Here is a 26960-nt window from a genome sequence, read left to right as displayed (position 1 = left end):
GTCAGTGAGAAGCCCGAAGCTGGGCTTGAAGCATGAGATCGTGACCTGAGCCGAAGTCGGAAGCTTAACCCACTGAGGCAGCCAGGCGCCTCCCCCCTCTCTAAAAATTTTTTTAAAGTTTATTTATTTATTTTGAGAGAGGGAGACAGAGCCATCATCCTTTTAATAGGAGACTTGTGAGGACGCTGGCCACTCACCCAAGGTGGCCAGGAGAGGCCTCCTCCAGCCAACACCCCTGTGGTGTGGCCACACACCTGCCTGACACATTAGCCCTTCTGACCCTGAAATGTGGACTCCAGGTAGCCCAGAACTCCCCCTCCATCCACTGACCTACAACTCCCAGCATCTGGGTCTCCCGCTCAGTGGGAAAGCACCCCTGGGCCCCCGAGGCTGGATGGCACCCTGGCATGTGGGCTGTGAAGCCCTGATTTCCTCTATAAATAGAGAGCCCTGGGGGCTGGGGAGAGGGTGTTGATACTTAAGAGAATGGCCTGGGAGCCTCGCTGCAATACACTTGCCGAACCCTTAGGCAGATACTGTCTTCTTTTTCTTAAGTTTTTTTAATGTTTATTTATTTTTGAGAGACAGAGAAAGACAGAGTGTGAGGGGGGAGGGGCAGCGAGAGAGGGAGACACAGAATCCCAAGCAGGCTCCAGGCTCTGAGGCTCGAACTCATGGACCGTGAGAATATGACCTGAGCCCAAGTCAGAGGCTCAACCAACTGAGCCACCCAGGCGCCCCGCTTCTGCCTTCTAATGTGTACGTAAAACTCTCAGAAAAAGGTGCTTGCTGTAGGCAAATGGGTGGACCGACAGCCCTCCCACTCAGCTCAGGACCACTGACCTGGCTGGCCCAAAGGGATTCAGCCCAAAAAGGTAAGTCCCCAAGCTCCTGATTTATTAAACAACATAAATGAGAAAGCACACTTATTCATCCTTGCTTTTGGTGTTTTAGTTTTTGTTTTCTTTTTTTTTTAATGTTTATTATTATTTTTTGTTTGAGAGAGAGAGACACACACACACACACACACACACACACAGAGACAGAGACAGAGACAGAGACACAAAGTGTGGGCAGGGGCGGGGGAAGAGAGAGAGGGAGACACAGAATCCAAAGCAGGTTCCAGGCTCTGAGCTGTCAGCATAGAGCCTGACATGGGGTTTGTGAACCACGGATCATGACCTGAGCCGAAGTCAGAGGCTTAACCAACTGGGCCACCCAGGTGCCGCTAGTTTTTGTTTTCAAGGCTTGGACACCTACCTACCCAGTGAAGAATTTGGACATTTCTACTGGTAATGGTGTGTCAGCAGCTTTTCCTCATCAGAAAAAAAGCCTCTGACTGTTGATTTCGGCTCAGGTCATGATTGTACCGTTTGTGAGTTAGAGACCTGCATGGGGCTCTGCGCTGACAGTGCAGAATCTGCTTGGGATTCTCTCTCTCTTCCTCTCTCTCTGCTCCTCCACCACCGGCACGGTGTCTCTCTCTCTCTCTCTCAAAATAAATAAATTAAAAAAAAAAGAGGGGTGCCTGGGTGGCTCAGTTGGTTAAGCATAGGACTTTGACTCAGGTCATGATCTCGCCGTTCATGAATTCAAGCCCCAAATCGGGCTTTATGCTGACTGCTCAGAGTCTGGAGCCTCCTTCAGATTCTGTGTCTCCCCCTCTCTCTCTCTGCCCCTCCTCTGCTCACTCTTTGTCTCTCTGCCTCAAAGATAGATAAATGTTAAAAAAAAAAAAAGAAAGAAAAGAAAAGAAAAGAAAAGAAAAGAAAAGAAAAGAAAAGAAAAGAAAAGAAAAGAAAAGAAAAAATCACGCTGAAGTCAAGAAAGGTGCTGTTGTGGCAGGGCTGGGAAGTCATGGATGTTGGTGGAATGTCGAACACCGTCCATCCCAGTGGGAAACAGTGCCTACCTGGGGTGGTGACGGCCATGCCAGGAAGGACAGGAGCTGGCAGAGGGGAACGGAGATGCTGATGTGTCGGGGTGGCTATCAGAGAACTTGGTGGCATGCCAGGAGTGAGGCCTCCAGCTCAGCTCATTCTTCCTGAAAAAAACAAAAAAAAACCGCAGACAACTCAGGAATTGCAAATAAAGGACAACCCTGTGCCAAGACAGGAGTGAGACACGGAAATATGTTACAGCTACTCCCGTGTGACTGACAGCATTGCTTCTGGGGCTTTCCACGGTATCTGGATATGAAAAATTGTTAACTTTTATTAATGCAGAACCCATCCTAAGGCAGAGTGAGAGTCATGAGTTCCAAAATGTGAACTAAGCCTTATTCTTCAATTTTTGCTCTAAACAGGTAAATAAATCTTGTCCTCGCCTCAGCCATCAGTAGGACCCCGGAAGGACTCTTCTGTCTTTCCTGTTTCAGCATAGCTATGCACACAGCCATCAGCCTCCTTGAGGAGGAGATATGCACTAGAGAGAAGTGCAGGGGGTCCCCAGCTCAGCCGGGTCACACACAGTTTAGACCACTTCCTTTTTTTTAAAGTTTATTTATTTATTTTGAGAGAGAGACAGAGAGCAGGGGAGGGGCAGAGAGAGAATCCTGAGCAGGTTCTGCACTGTGAGCACAAAGCCCATTGCAGGGCTCGAACTCCTGCACCGTGAGATCACGACCTGAGCCAAAATCAAGAGTCAGATGCTTAACCGACTGACCCCCAGGCATCCCTGGATGACTTCTATTTACTCACTTCACTAAGTAAACGCAGACATCTTGACATTAACTGAGACTAGCAGGGGCGCATTCATTCCTCTGAGCCTCTCAGAGGGTCTGTGAAGTCAGCTAAGGGTCCCCATCGTATGAATTCATGATGCCCTAGAACGACGGCTCTAGTCCGTTCAGCCAGGACTTGTGAACACAGTATGCAGCGTCTTCCTGGGCTCCTGCGCCCCTGTCCGCACCCTCCCATCGGTGGCTTATTCTTTTTTTGGCTACACCGCCTGGGAACGATAAGGGAGGTTCAGTCACAAATCCCTACAGCTGCCATGTAAATGTTCACAGAGCATCCAAGAGAACGGTGGTGTGTGAGGAGAGCCACGCATCTGCTTCTCCCAGTCTCCATTGTCTCCACGTCTCCAATTTGGGACAGAACTCGCTCAACTGTGGCCAGTCTGCAGCTCAAGAGGCTCAAACTGTGCCTCTCTAGGTGCTTGACAGAGAGCAGACATTCTTCCAGGCAGGCAAAGACATTAAAGGGTATTAATGTTAAAAGCATATTAAAGAAACCCGGGGTGCTTGGGTGGCTCAGTCAGTTGAGCGTCTGATTCTTGACTTCGGCTCAGGTCATGATCCCAGCGTCATGAGACTGAGCCCCACAATGGGCTCTGGGCTGGGTGTGGAGCCTGCTTGGGACTCTCTCTCCTCCTCTGCCCTTGCCCTGCTCCTGTGTTCTAACACACACTCTCTCTCTCAAAACAGTAAGTAGTAAAGAGTATTAAAGAAATCTGAAAAGTATGTATAACTTAAACCTTCTGACAACTCACGGGGTGCCTGAGTGGCCGAGTCACTTAAGTGTCTGACTCTTGATTTCGGCGCAGGTCGTGACCTCACGGTTCCTGTGTTCCAGCCACGTTGACAGTGTGGAGCCTGCTTGGGATTCTCTCTCACTCCCTCTCTCTCTCTGCGCCTCCCTCAAAAACAAATACATAAACGTTAAAATAAAAACGTTCTGACAACTCATACTTAAGGAGGAAAAGTAGATGGGTGGCAAAATGTGGAATGTGTTGACTTCAGGAGTTTCCCCATGAACAAGAGCAAAAAAACAGACAACTTCATCACACCACAGAAGTAAGGGGATTGCAATCCCAAAGTGTACCTCATCGAGTTTCTCCAAATCCTCGTGAGGAAGGTTCTGGCTACATGAGTCTCGTGCTCAGATGGCATTTTCTGTGCTATCGCATCAAGGATGTGTTTCACCTTCCTTTATACTTAATTAATGAAGGAAATTAACTAGACTGAGAGTGGAGGCAAAGGAAACAAATAAAAAAAGGAAGCCTGAAAAAGAAAATGCCTTATAATCTGTGGCAACATCTTCCAACCCAGCACATGGCAAGACTGGGGTATGTGCTGGCTTACTTGGGGGGAGGGGGGGCAGCAGGGCTCCAAAAGTACACGTACTCCCTCCTTTTTAAAAAGACAACACGGGGCGCCTGGGTGGTGCAGTCGGTTAAGCGTCCGACTTCAGCCAGGTCACGATCTCGCGGTCCGTGAGTTCGAGCCCCGCGTCGGGCTCTGGGCTGATGGCTCAGAGTCTGGAGCCTGTTTCCGATTCTGTGTCTCCCTCTCTCTCTGCCCCTCCCCCGTTCATGCTCTGTCTCTCTCTGTCCCAAAAATAAATAAACGTTGAAAAAAAAAATTAAAAAAAAAAATAATAAAAAGACAACACAGGGGCGCCTGGGTGGCTCAGTCGGTTAAGCGGCTGACTTCGGTTCAGGTCATGATCTCACAGTCCGTGAGTTCGAGCCCCGCGTCGGGCTCTGAGCTGACAGCTTGGAGCCTGGGAGCCTGCTTTGGATTCTGTGTCTCCCTCTCTCTCTGACCCTCCCTCGTTCATGCTCTGTCTCTCTCTGTCTCAAAAATAAATAAACATTAAAAAAATAAAAATAAAAATAAAAATAAAAAGACAATACAGGTATGCCTGGGTGGCTCGGTCTGTTAAGCATCTAACCTCAGGTCAGGTCATGGTCTTGCAGTTCATGAGTTCCAGCCTCACATCGGGCTCTGTGCTGACAGCTTGGAGCCTGGGAGCCTGCTTCAGATTCTGTGTCTCCCTCTCTCCCTCTCTCTCTCTCTCTCTCTGCCCCTCCCCTGCTCATGTTCTGTCTCTCGCTCTCTCAAAAACAGCTAAACGTTAAAAAATAAAATAAAAAGATAACACATATAGATGCATGTCTATTTCAAGAAGACATAGTTGACAACCACAGTAGAAATTAAGAGCTTTTAAAAAAACAAATCAGGGGCGCCTGGGTGGCTCAGTCGGTTAAGCGTCTGACTTCGGCTCAGGTCATGATCTCGCAGTCCGTGAGTTCGAGCCCCACGTCGGGCTCTGTGCTGACAGCTCAGAGCCTGGAGCCTGCTTCAGATTCTGTGTCTCCCTCTCTCTCTGACCCTCCCCCGTTCGTGCTCTCTCTCTGTCTCAAAAATAAATAAATGTTAAAAAAATTAAAAAAAAAAAAAAAAACCAAATCACCCAGTGAAAGGTTGTACCTATAAGCTACACATAAGGATATCCTGGCTATTGGGAATAGTGACATTTTCCTAAAACATAATGGGCTTTTCATCAGGTCCTTTGAATTTCCTAGTGCATAATGAATGTATTTGGGAAGGTTCCAGCTACCTTCTGTTTCTCAGCCCCTCTGACTACCTAAAATGGCTGGATTCATGCCGATAAGAGAGGACGACGCTCTGGATCCAAAAGTGTTCATTCAATCACAATGCTGTGAGGATGCTGGTCCGGCAGGCTGTGGAGAAAGAGCTCTCTGGCGCCACCTGGTGGTCTCACACAGCCACTGTCCCTCTGGCTGCCTTTCAGTCAGACCCAGATGAACAGAAACAAGAACAGATTTAAGGTCTTCATTTTCTCAAGATCGTGGGCTTTCTTCTCGCACAAGATACACACTCAGGTGGCTTTAAGCCATTCAGCCGCCAGAAATGTGGGGTCCCTGAGGAATGCACAGGCCACAGGATGTGCCAGGACAGGAGAGCACAAGTCCCCAGTTTGAGGGCCTGGCTGAAACCACTATGCCATACTTGGTTCTTAGTGGTATCCACCCTGGCCACCCGCAGAGCCATGAGCATTAGAAGTGAGTAAATGCGGGGTGCCGGGGCGGCTCAGGTGGTTAAGCATGCGACTCTTGTCTTCCGCTCAGGTCATGATCTCTCACGGCTCGTGAGTTCAAGCCCCACATCGGGCTCTGTGCTGACGGTGCAGAGCCTGCTTGGGATTTTCTCTCTCTCCCTCTCTCTCTGCCCCTCCCCTGCTCCCTCTGTCTCTCTCACACACAAAGTAAATAAATAAACTTAAAAAAAATTTTTTTTAAATAATAAAATACAGAGGTGCCTGGGTGGCTCACTCAGTTAAGCGTCTGACTTCAGTTCAAGTCATGATCTCACCGTTTGTGAGTTCGAGCCCTGCATCGGGATCCATGCTGACAGCTCAGAGCCTGGAGCCTGCTTCAGATTCTGTGTCTCCCTCTCTCTCTGCCCCTCCCCTGCTCATGCTCTGTCTCTCTGTCTCAAAAATAAACATTAAAAATTTTTTTAAAGTAATAATAAAATACAATGAAATCTCAACCAAAATTGTACTGACATTCTTCTCAAAGCTAGAACAAACAATCCTAAAATTTGTATGGAACCACAAAAGCCCCGAATAGCCAAAGTAATATTGAAAAAGAAAACCAAAGCAGGAAGCATCATAATCCCAGACTTTAGCCTCTATTACAAAGCTGTAATCATCAAGACGGTATAGTATTGGCACAAAACCAGACACATAGACCAATGGAATAGAATAGAGAACCCAGAATTGGACCCACAAATGTATGGCCAATTAATCTTTGACAAAGCAGGAAAGAGTATCCAATGGAAAAAAGACAGTCTCTTTAGCAAATGGTGCTGGGAGAACTGGACAGCAACATGCAGAAGAATGAAACTAGACCATTTCTTACACCACACCCAAAGTAAACTCAACGTGGATGAAAGACCTAAATATGAGACAGGAAGCCATCAAAACCCTAGAGGAGGAAGCAGGCAACTACCTCTTTGACCTCAGCCCCAGCAATTTCTTGCTCAACACATCACCAAAGACAAGGAATTAAAAGCAAAAATGAACTATCGGGACCTCATCAAGATAAAAAGCGTCTGCACAGTGAAGGAAACAATCAACAAAACAAAAAGGCAACCGACAGAATGAGAGAAGATATCTGCAAAGGACATATCGGATAAAGGGCTAGTACCCAAAATCTATACAGAACTTATCAAACTCAGAACCTGAAAAACAAATAATCCACTGAAGAAATGGGTGGAAGACATGAACAGACACTTCTCCAAAGAAGACCTCCAGATGGCCAACTGACACATGAAAAGATGCTCAACGTCACTCACCATTTCAAAGCCACACTGATATACCACCTCACACTGGTCAGGGTGGCTAAAATGAACAAATCAGGAGACTATATAGATGCTGGAGAGGATGTGGAGAAACGGGAACCCTCTTGCACTGTTGGTGGGAATGCAAACTGGTGCAGCCACTCTGGAAAACAGTGTGGAGGCTCCTCAAAAAATTAAAAATAGAACTACTCTATGACCCATCAATAGCACTACTAGGAATTTATCCAAAGGATACAGGAGTGCTGATTCATAGGGGCACATGTACCCCCATGTTTATAGCAGCGCTATCAACAATAGCCAAATTATGGAAAGAGCCTAAATGTCCATCAACTGATGAATGGATAAAGAAGATGTGGTTTATATATACAATGGAGTACTACTTGGCAATGAGAAAATGCAATCCAGCCATTTGCAGCAATGTGGAAGGAACTGGAGGGTATTATGCTGAGTGAAATAAATGAGTCAGAAAATGACAGATACCGTATGTTTTTGCTCATATGTGGATCTTGAGAAACTTAACAGAAGAGCATGGGGGAAGAGAAGGAAAAAAATAGTTACAGAGAGGGAGGGAGACAAACCATAAGAGACTCTTAAATGAAGAGAACAAACTGAGGGTTGATGGAGGGGGGGAGAGGGGAAAATGGGTGATGGGCATTGAGGAGGGCGCTTGTTGGGATGAGCACTGGGTGTTGTATGTAAGCGATGAACCATGGGAATCTACCCCAAAAACCAAGAGCACGCTTTACACACCGTATGTTACACAATTTGACAGTAAATTATATTACAAAGATTAAAAAAAAAAAAAAGCATTCCCTCTGGAAAAAAAATAATAAATAAAATAAAAACAAAGAAGGGAGTAAATGCAAAATGGCATACAGCAAGCCAGTCCCGAATCACTCCTTCCTGTGGGATGTCTGCTACGGTCGAGACAGCCCCAAGACAAATATCGAACGGGAATGAATAGGGACGCTACCGAAAGAATGCTCCCTCCTTGGCCGCAGTCAGATGTAAGCCAACTGGAGAGACCAGTAAGGAAGCCCATTCTGGGAGGGAGAAATACAGAGGGTGATTTCTGGCCTCGCAAACAGCCATGAGGGGCGAATGGGAGCGCTAGAGCCACAAAGGCCTGTGCAGCCCAACCCAGAGATGCCGAAGGTCCTGCTTCTGAGCAGGTGCTGTGGGCAGGGATGTGACAGACGGACCAGCAACGCCCCACGTTGAGCCTGGGGCTGTGCAATCCCAGAATCACTGGATAGGCAGTGGGGCTTCGTCCGTGCTCACACCAGGCCAGGGTCAGCCCAGTGTATATAGGAAAGGAACCCTGTTTGTTCAAACGGCTGTTGATGTTTGGAATCCTTAAAACACATGCTTATTGTAGAAAATATGGAATATTTAAAAACGAAAAGGCCAGAAAGACGCCCAAGGAAAAGAAGCCATGACCTAAAGACAGCCCTCTGCACGACCTCCTCTCTGTCTCTAGACAATTTGGAGAAGCCTGCAGACTCCGTGTCTCCATTTCACTCTGCGGCCCGCCTGGTTTTGGGAGTATTCTCTCATGCCACTGTCACTCTTCCCAAATGGCACCTCTCATCACTGCTTACTATTCCTTTCATATAAATACAGAAAAGCCATAGTACTGGCTACGAACGTTTTCTGCTCCTACAGATGAAATTATTCATCCTAATGAGGGTTGTTCCCCTGAAGCCTTTCCCACAAATTACACACCAAGATTAATAAAAATTTACTTCAATTTTTAGAAATAATTTTATAAGCGAGGTAGTCTTTGGGGGATTTTTGGAAGGACAGGGTTTACACCACAAATATGAAAAATGCTAGCATATCATTTAAAATTAAGAATGAATCCAGGGGCGCCTGCGTGGCTCAGTCGGTTAAGCATCTGGCTTCGGCCCAGGTCATGATCTCATGGTTCGTGAGTTCGAGCCCTGCATCGGGCTCCATGATGACAGCTCAGAGCCTGGAGCCTGCTTTAGATTCTGTGTCCCCCTTTCTCTCTGCCTCCCTCCCCTGCTCGTGTGCACTCTCTGTCTTAAAAAAGGAATTATTAAAATAAATGCTTCAGTGAAATGTTTGTCATTCTCATAAAGAACAGAATCCCTTCCTTGCCTAAAAAAAAATTTCGTGAGTGCTGGGTTATTTTCATAGCCTTTTAGAATGAAGCCAACAGGCACCACCTCACAAAACAAACAGTCTGTGTTTGGTCACCACAAGCTGCGTCAGCCTGACTGTACCGGGCCCGCTGGCTGGGAGGCCGGGGAGGCCAGAGGGGGAGGCCAGGTGCCTTGGCTTTGGGTGTGCATTGTGCCGGGGGTTATGATGGGATCCAGGGCTTTTAGGCAACCCTGGGGTTGGGGAAGGCTCCTTGGCGGGAAGAAATCAATAGTGATCCATTGGGGGCATCTTAGAGAAAAGAATCGGGGGGCCCGAGGAAGAGGGAAGAGGGGAAGAGGCCTGGATTTCAGAGAAGGGGTGGTCTGGGCAGGACTGCAAAGGTGCCTCGGTGACCCGTGGGTGAGGGGAACAGCCCTGTGTGAAGACTTTAGAATTCAAGGAAAGGAGGGGGTACAGGCCAGCAGGGGAGGTGGAAGGTGGTGGTGGGGGTGGGGAGCGTGCACTGGAGAGGGTGACTGCAAGCACCCTTTTTAGTCCTTCAAAAGGAAACACATAAAAACCAGCACTCTATAAACACAAAATGAACCTTGTTCTGACCCAGCCAAGCCTGTGGATGACTACGTCCTGACCAGCCTCTCCCTCTGCTGGTCTGTCTACCTCCTGCCAGATCAATCTCCTAGCCACGCTGCTCTAGGCAGCTCTTGCTCTCACTCTGGAACCTTCAACTGCTCGCAGCTGCCACAGGAGCCCAAGCTCCCACATTCTCAGGCATCTAGCCAAGCTGTGGTCTGGAGGGTGCCCCTGGGCCAGGAGCGTGGGCATCAGCTGGAGACACATGTGGGCAGGCTGGTGGCCTTGCACTAGCCCTCCCGGCAGCTCAGAGCCAGCACGTTCTGCCCCCAGCCACCTAGTCACCTGTCCCCCTGCAGTCCGTTTGCCTGCACCCCCTCTGCCCTTCCCTGGTATTGTCGATGTAGGACCAGACTTGCGGCTCAAACCTGGCTCAGCCTTCCAAGGGCAGGTCAGTGGCCCAGCCTCAGGAAAGACTCTGCTGCAGTCTGCTTCCCGGCCTCCTCACATCTGTTGCCTCACCACCTGTCACAGCTTTCCCAATCCAGGCCTATGAGAGCACCCTCAGCAGGCAGCTCCTAGACGGCAGGACCTAATGGTATGATTGCACAGAGCGCCTCTAACACGTTACACGAATGTATGAAGACACAGGGCCGAGCACTCGAGAAACGGCAAAGGGCTCCCTTCCCCTGCAGTGGTCAGACAACATACTGCTGTGGACGGTGATGTCATGCTGGATTCAATCCATATAGTCCTATGGGATGTGAGCCACAGAGTTCCTGCCTTTATACATGAGAAGAATTAAGATAAAAATTCCCAAACGGCCTAAAGAGCTGAGACTGATACAGGACATCAAAGCTGCATTTGGAACAAACGCCAGGCTGAGAGGCAGCATTCCCACAGGATGAAAGAGGCAGGGCGCCTCTCCACGGGCCCGGGGCACCCCTGGTCCTTCCCCTTCCCCCAGTAAGGGCGGGTGCATGGTTCGTCTTTCAGCCTTCGGCGCTCTTCCCGGGTGCTTCCGCAGAGAAGCCTGTGCACAAATGTCACATAATGGGGGCGTCTGGGTGGATCAGTCGGTAAAGCGTCTGACTCTTGATTTTGGTCCCCGTGCTGACAGCACAGAGCTTGCTTGGGATTCTGTGTCTCCCCCTCTCACTGTCTCAAATAAACATTAAAAAGATACATATATTTTTTTAATGTCACATAATGAAGACAGGCAGAACTGGAGCAGACCAAAACGATTTGGTTTTTCTACTAACTTTTAAAATCTTCAGGTCAATAAATCTATTCATGTAAGAAAAAAGGGGAAAAAAGACTATCTCACCCACCTGTGTTCACACTACAGCTCCTCGAGGGACTAATGCCCGAGCAAGTTCAACTGAGTGTTTCAGAAGGGTGTCAGCCCACCCTACTGGCTACATTTCAAGAGAATGGATTTTCTGGCAAAGAAACTCAGGATATTCAAATGTGCAACCATTAGTAAAACTAATTATAAATAGCTCTAAGCATTAGCAACAGTGCTGATGAGTCATATATGAAAGAAGTAAAAAAAAAACCTTTCTCTGCATGTCTTAACATATCAGAAACCATCGATGTTTTCACGATAAACTTTATAAACATCACTTACATGCTTTGCAATGAAAAACAAAATCTTAACTTTGTTCCACTTTCTATTTGACTTAGAATATGAAATAACCTCACTTAATTGGAAATTCACCTGATTAAATTGCTCAAGCCATACAATGAGCCTAAATTGGAATAGAAGCAACTTTTCCCAAAATAAAACAACTCTGATCTGCATGTTTTTCTTTTTTCTCCTGATTCCATTTAATGACAAAGAATGGAAAACAGCCCCAAGACAGGGTGTCTGTCCAGCGTAAGTCTCTGGGTTTCCTCTATCTAATAAGAAAATGAGCATTTGCAAACGGCTGTAACCCCCAACATGCTCGAAATAGAAACTTTTCCCCTGAGACTCGAACAAATGATGGCAGACCCTTCGAAAGCACAGGTTTTTGCCGACACCCCCACCAAGGCACACACCCTCCAGCAAAACACATATATGGTTTCTGGCCCAGGAGGAGCTCCTGGGAGGGAAGCGGGGAGGAACGAAGCCTGCCGACGCCCAAGCCCTGCCTGTAACCCTGCCGCATCGCCACGCATAGCTGCTTCCAAGAACATCGGTGCCAACCAATGTCACGGCTGCACGCAGACCCACCTGCTGCAGGATGGCTCCAAGGAGCCAGGAGCAGAGGGACTCCCAGCACAACACAGGGGCAGTGTGGAGTTCACTGCAACTTAGTGGCATCCAGAAAACAAAGCAGGCTGCAAGAAAGGTGCTCCTAGTGAGCACAGCTGTTGTCACTAGATTTGAAAGCCGCTTTCCTGAAATCTCTAACTCGGCCGGAAGTCTGGCTAACCCTTTCAGCCTCCAGCGAAGAACCTCTACCCTTGGGTGTTAACCTGCTCCTGAACGCAAGTTTAGGGGCTGTAATTAGAGACACAAAAGGATTTAGGGCCGCCAGCAAAGAGGCAGAAAATCACATGAACCAACCCTATCGATAATCCAGACCCGGCAAAACTACCTGCAACACCGGATGATGGTTTGAGAGTACCATAAATGATGAGGTGGGCAGGCGTGTTTCGTTGTAACCAAAACTATCTGTTCCCATACAAAGTTGAAAGAAAAAAAAAGCCAGAGCAGTTGCAAGCTTTCCAAAGTAATGGATAGCGTGGTATTTAAAAGAAATTTTCCTGAGGATATTTGAAATTATATGTACATTTTAGAAGCTGAGGCTATGGTAATTTGTCTCCAAAGAGAGAGAGGAGGACTGTGTCCCAGCACTCTTCATGCCATTTCAGTGCACATTCGATAGGAGCAGAGCGCAGCAGCCTTAACCCCAGGTCTGAGCAAGACGCCCCCTTTCCCAACACGCTGTGCGCATCAGGCAGACCCTGAGCACATCTCCCACAACCGAGGCTGATCTACTCGGCTAGTAGGATCAGGAAAATGCCACAAGTGACCCAGTTTCTGGTGTTCACCTGTTCTGAGCCCATCTTAGGCCATGGTGTACCCTCTGTGCCTGCCCAGGACAACAGCCGTGGCTGTCTGTGAAAACAGGGGCACAGGTGCCACTCCAGACCCGCCCGGCAGCCCTTCCAGGGAGGTGGCCTGGACACACAGGACAAAGGTGCAGATGACGACTGTCAGCGACACAGAAGAAAAGGTTACCGCATCTGCCCCGAACTTTCCCGTGAGTAGCACTTCCTTCCTCCGCCAAGCAAAGTCGGAACAACAGAGTAGCCTGGAGGGAAGATCTAGGCAGGAGCTTTCGGCTCAGCCTCTCTTCATGGCCTAACAGTTCACCTGACTCCGGGGCAGACACCCCCGCCCCCTCCCTGACCACCTGGGCATCGTGCAGGAGAACAGATGTGCACTTGGTGGGGATCACGGTTACAGGTCTCTGTTTCCAGCTGACCCCACATGGGGAGAAAGGAAGCGCTCTCTCTCTTGTGTCTGGGAAAGAAACTTCATAGGGAGAGATAAGAGCCACTCGCACCTCCTGACTCACCTTCCCTTCCCGGCTCCTAAGCGATGACAAGATAGCACTGCCCACGGCCCAGGAAACCAGACGCCACGGCTTTGTCCAAGCGGTCCCCCTCGATCCCATCCTGCCTGCTCGCTCCCCTGATCACCACACACAACGAAACAAAACAAGCCTATGGGTAAGAGATATACTAGCAGGAAGGAGTTGGCATGTGAACCGCTGTTTCTACTCATGAAACTCTGGGTACATAGTTTGCCCGGAGGTACATTTCCCCAGAACCTCCGAGAACCACCATACCTGCACTGGCCACTCTCAGTCTTTGTCATAAATGTCAGCCCTTCTCTGGGCCTCTGAGGACGGGCTGGGAGTACAATCAAGTTAAATAAGAGTTGAGCAAGCTAATTCATCATTTGGCCATACTCTCGGGCAGGGCAACACAGGATATTTATGTGTTTGTGGTTCAGTCTATGAATAATTTACAGAGTGCCTTTTTTTTTTTTTTTTTGAGAGAGAGAGAGAGAAAGAGAAAGGGGGCACAAGTGAGTGAGGGGCAGAGAGAAACAGAAGCAGGGCTCACCCGAAGCAGGGCTTGAGCTCACTCGATGTGGGGCTCGAACTCACAAACTGAGATCATGACCTAGCCTGAAGTCAGATGCTTAACCGACTGAACCACCCAGGCACCCCCAGCGTGCTTTTTTAGAAACTGGTCGTGTTTTGTCTGTTTGTATTTTTAAGAGTACATGATCTACTTTGCAGCTGTACATAAAGTTCTAGAAAATGCTAACTGATCTGTGAGACAGAAGTCCGGTAAGTGGTTGCCTGGGGATGGAGAAAGAGGAGAATGGCAGGCTTTAAACAGAGATTTAAATTTAGGCAGAGAAGAATACACATTACCAATTCCAGAGAAATTGTTTTAAAAGTACCTACTGGTGCCTCTGTAATAAGGACAATGTAAAACTCAGTTTGAAGTTTTAGTGGTCCTTCCTCTGAGCATCTTCAGGATTTTATAGCAGTGAGTTGCCATGTGCTGGGTGACAGCAACAGACCCTAATACTAACTAATTAACCAGGTTACAGAATTTCATTCATGTTTCTGAACAAAGCACCATTTCAGACTTTTTAATTTTTTTTTTTTTTGAGAGAGAGAGAGAGAGAGAGAGAGAGAGCAAGCAGGAAAGAGGGGCAAAGAGACTGACAGAATCTCAACACAGAGCCAGATGTGGCTCTACCCCATGACCCTGGGATCATGACCTGAGTTGAAATCAAGAGTTGGATTCTTAACTGAGCCACCCAGGCACCCCTTAGATTTTTTTCTATTAGGCAAAAAATAATATCGACATATCGTATTAAAAATTAATACAAAGTTATTTTAAAAATTGTTGCAATACCTAAGTGTTATTAAAAGTATTTCAGGGGCGCCTGGGTGGCGCAGTCAGTTAAGCGTCCGACTTCAGCCAGGTCACGATCTCGCGGTCCGTGAGTTCGAGCCCCGCGTCAGGCTCTGGGCTGATGGCTCGGAGCCTGGAGCCTGTTTCCGATTCTGTGTCTCCCTCTCTCTCTGCCCCTCCCCCGTTCATGCTCTGTCTCTCTCTGTCCCAAAAATAAATAAAAACGTTGAAAAAAAAATTAAAAAAAAAAAGTATTTCAAATTGCACAATGGTATATGTCAAATATATATATTTTTAAAATGATCAAAATAAAGTATGTTTTCATAAAAACAGAAGTGAACAATCATTATCTTGTTATACGTATTGCTTAAAACATTAATTCCCATCTAAACCAGAAAATTATCCTGTGCACCCCTCATTTAAAGAAAACTGGACATACAGAATGCAAAAGTGGAGTTCTACACAGTGGCTCCCATCAATCCTTTGCGGCAAAAGTCTCTTCCTTCTCCCCAAGGGTCTTTTAGATAACTCGTCACCTCCGTCAGCTAGCAGGCGCCCTGCATCTCCTCCCTGTCCCTCCACTGGCCAGTTCTCTGTGGCATAGATGCTTTGCTTGGAACAGAATTCGGATCATTCTGATATCCTTAAAGATGTGCCTCTACTTTAAAAAAAAAAAAAGCTTCTAAATATAAGGGAAGACACCCAACTTCACTCATAATGAAAAGTGCCCATTTAAATTGTTTTGAATTTTTAAAAACGTTTATTTTATTTTTGAGATAGAGTGTGCATAAGAGAGAGAAGGGGAGGGGCGGAGAGAGGGAGAGAGAATCCCAAGCAGGGTCCACGCTAACAGCGCAGATGCGAGGCTCAACCTCACAAACCGTGAGATCATGACCTGAGCCGACATCAAGAGTCAGATGTTTAACTGACTGAGCCACCAGGTGCCCTGAAAAATGCTCATTTAACCAATGAAGCTGTTTTTCACCCGTCACATTCGAAAAGAGTACAGAACTAAACTGAAAATAACCTCTGCTAGAGTGGACGTGAGCCTGAAAAGCGGCCCGAGAAATTTGGAGGTGGCCGTCGCAGTTCGTGCTCCCCAAACTTCTGATTCAAGAACCCCAGGTTGGAAATGGACTGCACCGACCTGTACGTACAGGTACACAGACTCGGGTACAGAGACACCACATGCTGCAGTTACAGGCTTTCACCGGAGGCACCAGAAATATCCGTCTACAGAAGTTCTGTAGAACAGCGGAGGATCCAGACTGTGGAGCAGCGTGGGGTCGTTAAGAGAAATCGCGACTCAGACCTCAGCGCAGTCAACCCGGAACGGTCTCCGCGGATACAGACGTTAAGTGCACAAGAACGTGTATGATACAAAGAAGCCCAAGATCAGCAGTGAGTGCCAATGCTGCTCTCCGGAGACACACAACAGAGGGGCAAGGCCCCTGGTCCACCCAATGCCCTTCTGAGCCCGGGGAGTCGACTGCGCCCTGGTGTTACTTTAAGAACTGAATAAATGCAGAAATACACGTTAGCCTTAGAGTATATTGTAGCCAGCACTCCAACACCCGCCTTCTTAGGGTCCTTCTTCTTGTCCCGATCACAGAGCAATAAACAGACCTTCTCTGGGGCACTGCCTAGAACAGAACAGGGTGCACAGCTGACGGTTTCCTGGGGACCAACCCTCCTGCTGACTCCTACGAGCACAGGCACACTGAACCCCCAAAGCTTTTCCTCTTTAAAAACGCAAGGAGCTGGGGTGCCTGGGGGGCTCAGCTGGTTAAAGTGTCTGACTCTTGGTTTCAGGCTTAGATCATGAGGTCATGGTTTCGCGAGTTCAAGCCCCGTGCTAGGCTCTGTGCTGTCAGCACGGAGCCTGCTTGGGATTCTCTCTCTCCCCCTCTCTCTGCCCTACCCCACTCACACTCTCTCAAAATAAACTTAATTAAATTTTTTTTAATTAAGAAAAAAAATTTAATATAAAAAATTAAAATAAAAATAGAGTGAGCTTTTTTTAATGCTAGTTTTTATTGTTATAAACGTAACTTGTGAGTATAATAATATAATTTATAAAGTACTATAAAAGTAATAAGTAACATGTTACTTAAATGTAGATTTAAAAATGTTTAAGATGGTAAATTTTCTTTTTTTTATTGCTCACCATGATGAATATACTTTTATTTATTTATTTATTTATTTATTTATTTATTTATTTATTTAAAATTTTTATCCAAATTAGTTAGCATATAGTCAACAACGACTTCAGGAGTAGATTCCTTAGTGCCCCTTCCCCATTTAGCCCATCCCCCCTCCCACACCCCCTCCAGTTACCCTCAGTTTGTTCTCCATATTTAGGAGTCTCTTCTGTTTTGTCCCCCTGCCTGGTTTTAGATTATTTTTGTTTCCCTTCCCTACGTTCATCTGTTTTGTCCCTTAAAGTCCTCATGTGAGTGAAGTCATAGGATATTTGTCTTTCTGTGACTGACTCATTTCACTTAGCATAATACCCTCCACTTCCATCCACGTAGTTGCAAATGGCAAGATTTCATTCTTTTTGATTGCCGAGTAATACTCTATTGTATATAGAGACCACATCTTCTTTATCCATTCATCCATCAATGGACATTTGGGCTCTTTCCACACTTCGGCTATTGTTGATGGTGCTGCTATAAACATGGGGGTGCATGTGTCCCTTTGAAACAGCACACTTGTATCCCATGGATACATGCCTAGTAGTGCAATTGCTGGGTCTAGGGTAGTTCTATTTTTAGTTTTTTGAGGAACCTCCATACTGTTTTCCAGAGTGGCTGCACCAGCTTGCATTCCCAAGATGGTAAATTTTCTGTTATATGTATTGTACCACAATATCTTTAAAAATTAAAACTAAGAACAGGGGCATCTGGGTGGCTGTGTGGGTTAAATGTCTGACTCTTTTTTGTTATTTTTATTTATTTTTATTTTTATTAAAAAAAATTTTTTTTTCAACATTTATTTATTTTTGGGACAGAGAGAGACAGAGCATGAACGGGGGAAGGGCAGAGAGAGAGGGAGACACAGAATTGGAAACAGGCTCCAGGCTCCGAGCCATCAGCCCAGAGCCCGACGCGGGGCTCGAACTCACGGACCGCAAGATCATGACCTGGCTGAAGTCGGACGCTTAACCGACTGCGCCACCCAGGCGCCCCTGACTCTTTTTTTTTTTTTTTAAATAATGTTTATTTATTTTTGAGAGAAAGAGAAAGAGAGAGAGAGAGAGGGAGCACAAGCGGGGGAGGGGCAGAAAGAGAGAGGGAGACGGAATCTGAAGCAGGCTCCAGGCTCGAGCTGTCAGCACAGAGCCCCACGCGGGGCTCAAACCCACAAACCCATGAGATCATGACCTGAGCCGAAGTCGGACGCTTAACTGAGCCACTCAGGCTCCTGAGTCAATTTATTTTTTAAAATTTACACTTAAACTTGAAAGAATACACTAATTCCACTTAAAAAAAAAAAAAGAGGAGGGGCATGCAAACACTTTAGTGTGAATTAGCCAACTACAAAATGCAAGGTAGAGAATTACTTCTATTTGAAGACAAGAAATCACAAGTACCTTTATGGGGGTTCAGGGTCGCTCCTGTGCATAAAAACATCACGCCCCTCATTCCCCTTTTCTAACCACTTCAAGTCCTCCAAAGTTCTGCAATCTGATTTGCAGGAACAGGCAGCGCGCTCCCCCCAGACCTCAGCACAGCGCTAGAAACTCCCGGTAGCTGACAAGTGTACAGGCAGCCCTGCACCATTTTCACTCAGAGGCGAAAACGCAGTAGCCTGCCACCTTGTGGAAACAAGAGGTAACAACACTTCATCTGAAGCGTCAGTGCAGCTCTCTAACAGAATAACCTACGTAAGGCTGAAGAAAAGAGAAAAGCATTCTAACAGGCACATGAAAAGATGCTCAACGTCACTCATCATCAGGGAAATACAATCAAAACCGCAATGAGATACCACCTCACACCGGTCTGAGTGGCTAAAATTAACCACTCAGGAAACAACAGATGCTGGTGAGGATGTGGAGAATGGGGAACCCTCCTGCACCGTCGGTGGGAATGCAAACTGGTGCAGCCGCTCTGGAGAACAGTATGGAGGGTCCTCAAAAAGTTGAAAATAGAACTACCCTCTGACCCAGCAAGTGCACTACTAGGTATTTATCCAAAGGATACAAAAATGCTGATTTGAAGGGGCATATGCACCCCAGTATTTACAGCAGTAGTATCAACAATAGCCAAAGTATGGAAAGAGCCTAAATGTCCATCAACTGACAAATGGATAAAGAAGATGTGGTTTATGTATACAATGGAATATGTTCCATCGTGATGAAAAAGAATAAAATCTTGCCATTGGAGCAGTGTGGATGGAACTAGAATGTATGATGCTAAGCGAAATAACTCAGAGAAAGACAAATATTATGTGATTTCACTCATAAGTGGAATTTAAAAAACACAACAGATGAACACAGGGAGAGGGAAGGCAAAATAAGATAAAAACAGAAAGGGAGGCAAACCGTAAGAGACTCTTAAATACAGAGAACAAACTGAGGGTTGACTGGGGTGGTGAAAATGGGTGATGGGCATTAAGAGGACACTTGTTGGGATGAGCACTGGGTGTCATATGTAAGCGATGAATCCCTGGGCTCTACTCCTGAAACCAAGACCACACTGTACGTTAACTAACTTGATTTTAAATCAAAAAATGAAAAGAAAAAAGCATTCAAATTCACTTAATGTATCAAATAAACAATGCATAGTACTAGAAGAAGGCATCTTTTAAGTTTTGGATGCTGGATTCACCCTTGGCCAAGGAGTAAAATTTTATGGTCATGCGCGCGCACACACACACACACACACACACACACACACATATACACACACACACCCCTTAAGTCCAAACCGGGATTTGCTTGCAGTGATACAGATCAGCAGACCTGGGTTCACCTTTTGCTATTTTACTCACTTCTGTTTGTGTAAATGGCACGAGGCGTGGGTCTTACCTTTTCACTACCAGCTTCAGGGTTTTATGAGAGCCCTTCACCAGGCAAATCGCCTCCTGTCTAAACCCTGAGAGACCAATGTCGTTGATGCCGACGATCTCGTCCCCGGCCAGTAACTTGTCCACTGCCGCAGCTTTACTTCCTTCTTCAATCTGCAACAAAGACGCACGTGCCATGAGCCTCCAAACAAGCAAAGCAAGTCCCCAGAAGTCAGCCAGGAGCAACGTGCCTGTGACGTGTGCCGCCCACAGCTCTGTGACTGGCTCTGGGATCGGCCAGGACCCCATCTAGGCCCTGAGGCTGCGCGGATTCCTATTTGACGGATGAGGGGCACGTCCCTCACCCAGCGCTTGCCTCTGCGCGGACCTGGGCTACCTTCACCGAGGGAACAGGAAAGAGCGCATGCGCTCCGGAACACGCACGACCCAAAACGGTAGATCTAAAGATACAGGGCCCTTTTCTGGAAATCCTTTATCCAAACAATAATGATGGGTTATTTTTATTATGTACTGTTTCTCATACATTAATCCCAGGCCTAGATTCTTGTAACTGCTTTACTGAGAGAGAGTTCAAATACCACAAAACTCACTCACATAAATATACAAGTGAATGACTTTTTAGTATATTCACAGAACTGTGGAACCATCACGTCCTAAACCTGGAAGAAACCTGGTAGCCGTGAGTAGTCACCTCCTGATCCCCTCCAGCCCTGGCCACCACTAACCCACCTCCTGTCTCTATGCATTTGCCCTTGCTGGATAGCTCACAGAAAAAGGATCCTACAGGGGCGCCTGGGTGTTTCAGGTGGTTAAGCGTCTGACTCTTGATTTTGACTCAGGTCATGATCTCACGGTTTGTGGGATAGAGACCTCCATTGGGGTCTGTGCTGACAATGTGGAGTCGGCTTGGAATTCTCTCTCTCCCTGTCTTTCTGCCTCTCCTCTGCACTCTCTCTCTCTCTCAAATAAATGAACAATGGGGCACCTGAATGCTTCAGCCGGTTAAGCATCCAACTCCTGATTTTGGCTCACGTCATGATCTCATGGTTCATGAGATCGAGCCCTGTGTCAGGCTCCGCACAGGTAGCATGGAGCCTGCTTGGGTTTCTCTCTCCCTCTTTCTTTGTTGCTCCCCCACTTGTGCTCTCTTTCTTTCTCTCATAATAAATAAATTTAAAAAATTAAACATTTAAACAAATAAAAAGAATTCTGCAACAGGTGGCATTTTTAAAAATGTTTATTTATTTTAAGAGAGAGGAAAAGAGAGTGCACACTCAGGGGAGAGGCAGAGAGAGGAAGAAAGAATCCCAAGCTGGCTTTATGATGTCAGCACAGAGCTCCACTCAGGGCTCAAACTCATGAACCAAGAGATCATGACCTGAGACAAAATCAAGAGCCAGATACTTAACCAACTGAGCCACCCAGGCGCCCCGAGAAATCTTGGTCTTTAAATACTAAACCTAGTTTTTTCTATAGAGTAATAATAATCTCAGCAGCAATTAACCCTGCCTGCTTTCTCTACTAGTGCTTGGCAAACTACGGCCCATGAGCGAAATCCAGCCAGATGCGCCCCCCCCCCCTTTTTTGTAAATAAAATGTTACTGCAATAGAACCACACCCACTTGCTTACATATGGCTACAGGACAGCAATGAGTCTCCTGGCCCACAAAGGCAAGAATATTTACTACTTGGCTTGTTACAAAACAGTTTGCCAACCCCAGTTTTATACCAAAAAGCAATTATCTTTACAAACTGCTAGGAAAACCGGTGAACAAAGTTAACGTTTGTGAGAGTATCTGTGTACAGTCTGAAAGTTCACTGCCTGACTGTTTGCCGCGGCCAACCTAACAGTTACTTACAAAGCCCTCACAAAGCAGTAGAGCAGTACATCTTTCCTCCGGGTTAAAAAACTGGGTACTAAGCAACTTACATGCCTCAGTTCTGCAAGTGAATGATAGTTGCCTCAAATTTCCGCTTAAATCTAAGGACGACGTTTGAACTCTCAGGTTAACCAAGCAATTATTCATTGTAAGTCAACACCATCAATGCAAGTAAACGACCACTTCTTAACCAAATGGATGGCTTCATATTTTTGTTAATAACTGGTTTCAAAAGTCTAGACAATTTTATCCCAACACAGTAACAGACACGTTGTAAATAAATTTCCACCTGCCCAAGATTACACGTTCAGCCAGGTACAGTCAAGGTGCAGGTGACATTCAGTGGAGAGCTTAGGTTTTTGACACGTCCTGTGCGAGAGGCCAAGGGGCTGTCCAGGTGGAGGGTCCGTGGGCAGCTGGCTGTGGGAGAAGAGCATCCAGGGAAAGGTGGCCCACCCATGGAGTGACCCCAAGCAGAAGATATTTAAAGATTTGAGGGGCAGGGTGCCTGGGTGGCTCAGTAGGTCAAGCGTCCAACTTCAGCTCAGGTCATGATCTTGTGGTTCATAGGTTCAAGCCCCGTGTCGGGCTCTGTACTGACTGCTCAGAGCCTGGAGCCTGCTTCCATTCTGTTTGTCTCTCTCTCTCTGCCCCTCCCTGGCTTGTGCATACACACTCACTCTCTCTCAGAAATAAATAAAACTTAAAAAAAAAAAAAACCAGGGGGCTGGGGAGACTGAAGGAGGCTGCCCGGACAGAAGACAGAGTCACGGGCAGATAACCACAGAGATGGAACCCTGGATCCCCAACAATTAGAGCGCTGGTGAAAGAGGGCACCAGGTAAACCACAGGAGATAAAGGAGAAAGGGTGAGCATCGCAGCAGCCTCCACCACTGAAGTTCACACTGACGAGGACGGCCGGCGACCCTGCCCGTGCGGGGAAAGCCCCCAGGGGAAGCTGACCAACGCTCCGGCTGGGGTCACTACCAGAGCCCGCAGCACTGTGGTGGCTGGGGTCAAGACCAGCACCTGTCCCCCAAAACAGGGACCCAGACGCTGCAGGCCCTCAAGGCAGCATTCAAGGCGTGCCTGGGTCAGTTTCATCTCCTCTCTCTCTCTCCTCTTGGCGCTAAGTACACAATCTGGAGGGCAAAATCTAGAATACAGAACACATGCAGATGGTAACTTGGGTCTGTACCCAGCAAACTATTGCCTGAATTCCATTAGGTAAATGCTTTGGTGGCATGAGTGCAAAAAAAGCCATCTGCGTTCAGAGTTTGTACTTATTCTTTCAGTAAGCATCTACAGAGCAAGTACTATGCACAAAAACCGCTAGATACTGGACAGTGCGTCTTGCAAGATGTAGTTCCCGCCTCGAAGACATTTCTAGGCTTAGAGGCCAATGCTTCTCAACCTGTAATGTGCACACAAGTCTCCCAGGGTTTAAAATGCAGATCTGGGGGTGGCTGGGTGGCTCAGTCAGTTAAGCATCCAACTCCTGATTTCAGCTCATGTCGTGATCCCACAGTTTGTGAGTTTGAGCCCTGCATCAGGCTCTGCACTGGCAGTGTGGAGCCTGGTTGGGATTCTGTCTCTCTCCCTCTCTCCCCTCCCCCCCCCCCCCCCCCCCGTCTCTGCCCCTCTTCTGCTCATGCCCTCTCTCTCAAAATAGATAAATAAAACTTAAAAAAAGTGTTTTTTAAATGCAGATCTGATTCAGCAGGTCCTGGGTGGGGCTTGAACTTCTGCGTCTCTAAGACCATCCTTAACAAGCTCCCAGGAGAGGAGACGATGCTTTGAGTTGCAGGGTAGAGATACAGGGACAGATAAATGAAGTACCAGACGAGTGAGAAGTCGGCTTGCCCTCTATGGTGTGGATGGACCCTCCAGGAACATTTTCACAGAGCCCATGGCATTTGGTGCAGCCTTGAAGGACGCGCTTTTTGGAGACTCATCACAACACACAAGGGCCAGGTACCATGAGGAAGCCACAGAACATACAAGTTTTTTTTAAGTTTATTTATTTATTTAAAGGAAGAGAGAGAAACCCAAGCCGGCTCTGCACTGACAGTGCAGAGCCCAACACGGGACTCAAACACACGAACCATGAGATCATGACCTGAGCTGAAGCCAGGAGTCGTCACTTAATGGACTGAGCCACCCAGGCACCCCTGAATCACACATTCTAAAGGGGTTAAAATGGTGAGTTTTGTGTCAGACACATTTAGCATACTAAAAGTCACACATTCTTCTGTATCTACAAGAAAAGATCCTGACGCCATGATAGCCATGATAAGAACGTAAGTGTCCTCCCTACAGTGACTCCCTTTGAATTGCAGTGAAAGAGAACGTCTTTAGGCAAAACCACCGTGACTAATGACCTGCAGGGTCTCGGGACAGTTGTTAAGGCAGCAGGCCCTGGAGGGGACACGTCACCGTCACCGGTGTCTGGCTCAGCTACCACTTGGTGGGTTTCTCCGCGTCATCCCCACAAACCCTTCTATGGACAAGTTGTGCGAGACTCCCGTGAAGCCCCGTCATGTCCTCCGGCTTCGCCACGGAGACGAACACCATGTTACTTCCTCTCATCTGTAAAGACTTCTCCAGTTTCCCCTCTATAAAGGAAGACTGCATTCCAAAGCCTCCTTCAGCCTCGCCCTAACGCACTCCACCTACACTTCCCAGAAAAAAAAAAATCGGTCTGGGTTTGGGAGATAAAGTAGCTGGGACTTTACCCTCCCCCCTGCACCCCCGCCCTTGGCTTCCTCCCCACGACAAAGTTTCTCTTTGATATTTATTGTGCTCTTGGGGGAAGAAGCTGTAAAGAAAAAGCAGCTTTGAAAACCTGCATTCTATCCCCCCACCCCAACATCTCACAGCAGGTGGGATTAATTAGGCTTCAACTTGGTGAAGAACAAACCTGAAGTCGGTGCTACCGGCACAGGATAAGGACTCCGCCTGCCTGCACGTGACAGTGTATCCAAACCCAACGCTGATGGGCATTCCGTCCCCAGGGCCACACGCTACAAAGGACCGTGCTTGGCACTGTTAGCCAGTAGGGGCGACCACCTACGTGTACAGAGGGTGGGAGCCACCAGCAGGGCAGTTCCGGCCAAGGTCACCTGCTCCAAGCCAGAAGAGTCCCCCGCACAACGGGAGGCGGGCAGAGACAAACCCTGCCGTGCCCACGATGCGGGCCCACGTGGCACACACTTCACACGTACAGAACGGGAGTCCCGAGCGCCCACGCCAGTCCACATATTCCACCCGGAGTCACTAACTGGCATTCTGTACGGCAAACCCACGCTCACCGTTCCAATGAAGTGAGATGTCCCGTGACGTAAAGAAGGCCTTACTTTTCTTATAGGAATATGTTGTCTGGAAACAGCAGTGGGGAGAAACAGTTAACGCAAGCCTTTATTTTTTATCATTTATTTATTTTGAGGGCAAGCGGGCGAGCATCAACAGGGAAGGGTCACAGAGAGAGAGAGAGGCAGAGAATCCAAAGCAGGCTCTATGCTGGCAGGTCAGAGCCTGACACAGGGCTCGAACCCACAAACCGTGCAATCACGACCTGAGCCAAAGTCAGACACTGAACCGACTGAGTCACCTAAACACCCGAGAGTCATTTTGGAACAAAGTTTTCATACTTCTTGGAACGGACATTACAGATGATCGGGAATGAAGACCCACAGAGGCAAAAGAATCGGGTCTGGGAGTGAACCAGACATACACTGAAAGGAATCGCGTCCGATGCAGGGGCAGCACAGGGGCAACGTTCACCTCTGTCTCGGGGGCGGAAATGCAGTTTCACAAATAGGAAGGGCCATGAACGCAACTTGAAAGGAAGCGCGTGTTTTGGGGAGGACATCCCAAAGTCGGGTCTTGACGTGAAGACAGGGGCACGGGCAGGAAGCCCAGGCGTGTCACAGGAATGTCAGCCTGGCAGGGTGTAAAGCTCTCACAAGAGGGCGTTTGAAGATAAGGGCAGAAGGGAGAAGATTAGGAACTTGACCTTGAATCAGAATCTGGGACAATATCCCATAGGCAGTGAAGGCGCAGAGAAAGCAGGCATGGAAGTAGGGAAATGATAGTAGTCACGCAAATATTTATGGAAGATGAACCTTGCAGGCACAACACGTGAAATGAATTTCTGCCTAAGAACAAGGTGGCGATGACGAAGATCCTCACCTCCATCTTGGTGCTGGACAGAAACGAGGGCTCAAAACGACACAGGGCAGAGAACAGGAACGTGGGCAAGGACTCTAGACGCTGTGAGGGAAGACCTCACGATGTCATCACAGATGGACACAATGGGCCAAAGGAAAGAAGCCAGTGGTGCGGAGGTGTTGTGCTCGAGTGATTCAGAAAATCACGATGGCCAGAGATCAAAATGAAAGGAGGAAAACGACACGGAGTCTAATATCCTATTTCAAAGGCCATGAATCACACGTGCAACCTATCAGTTCTACCTCAAGAATGTCCAGACAACAGGAACTGCATGACAAAGCAATGCCTTTTGTTAGACGGGGCAATCCCTGATGTCACCGCTTCAGGCTGCTTAATTTCAGTATTTTACTCATTCTCCCAGAACCAAAAAGCTTCGGAAAGGAAACCTGACTCATCCAGGGGAAGTATCAAGTAGTGAAATAACCTGAATGTGTATCTCTGGTAACAGACAAGCCCAATGAAAACTGGAAACTTCCACCTAAATGTGTTGGAGACTCGAACAATAATTGCCGGCTCCCCTGTGACGAGAGAAGCCACACAAGCCAGGCAGCGCAGCTTCTAGAAGGCTCTTCGGCATCTCGGGACTGACCGGCACCCTCTCCATGGCCAAGATGCCCGAGAGAAAGGTCAACTCGGGTGCAGGGGCGGTGAGGGAGCCCCAGAGGAGACACGCAAGTTGTCAGCTAAAACCTGCACCAGCAAAAGTGGAAATGGAGCAAAACCTCTTCAAACAAACAAACAAAAAGGGCAAACAAATGGGAAAACAGGCTGAAGGGACTGACCAAGAAACTACAGATCTACCTGAGGAAACAGAGGAACTAAAGCTTCAGGAGAGCCTTACTGGCGGGTCCTGTCTCCTTACAGAATCCAGAGGGGAGTTTCATCGCTATTTTGGAAACGTAAGCTTTTTACTAAGTCCGGGAATATTTTTAAGGAGGGAATCTCACCTCATCCAAGTTAAGTGTAACTTTTTTTTTTTTTAAGAGGCAAAATCATTCGCTGGTTATGTATTTTTTAGTACAACCAGGAAAGAGCGAGATATGGAATCCCAGGAGGCTCTGGCTGTCTGG

General features: G+C 47.4%; 1 protein-coding gene across 2 annotated transcripts in view; it reads right to left on the bottom strand.

Moving 5' to 3' along the window:
* SHROOM2 (shroom family member 2) overlaps window positions 1–26960 on the bottom strand; it is a 156958-nt gene that overhangs the window by 62132 nt on the left and 67866 nt on the right. For both annotated transcript variants that reach the window (XM_043570795.1, XM_043570796.1), the window contains exons 2-3: window positions 19782–19933; window positions 1913–2044 (exon numbers count right to left, since the gene is read on the bottom strand). In XM_043570795.1, coding sequence (XP_043426730.1) covers window positions 1913–2044; window positions 19782–19933 — 284 coding nt within the window. The remainder of the gene's footprint in view (window positions 1–1912; window positions 2045–19781; window positions 19934–26960) is intronic.

Source organism: Prionailurus bengalensis, chromosome X, assembly GCF_016509475.1.
Source record: "Prionailurus bengalensis isolate Pbe53 chromosome X, Fcat_Pben_1.1_paternal_pri, whole genome shotgun sequence".
NCBI lineage: Eukaryota > Metazoa > Chordata > Mammalia > Carnivora > Felidae > Prionailurus > Prionailurus bengalensis.
Note: the sequence above shows the minus strand (reverse complement) of the source record. Positions and strands in the feature narration are given on the sequence as shown.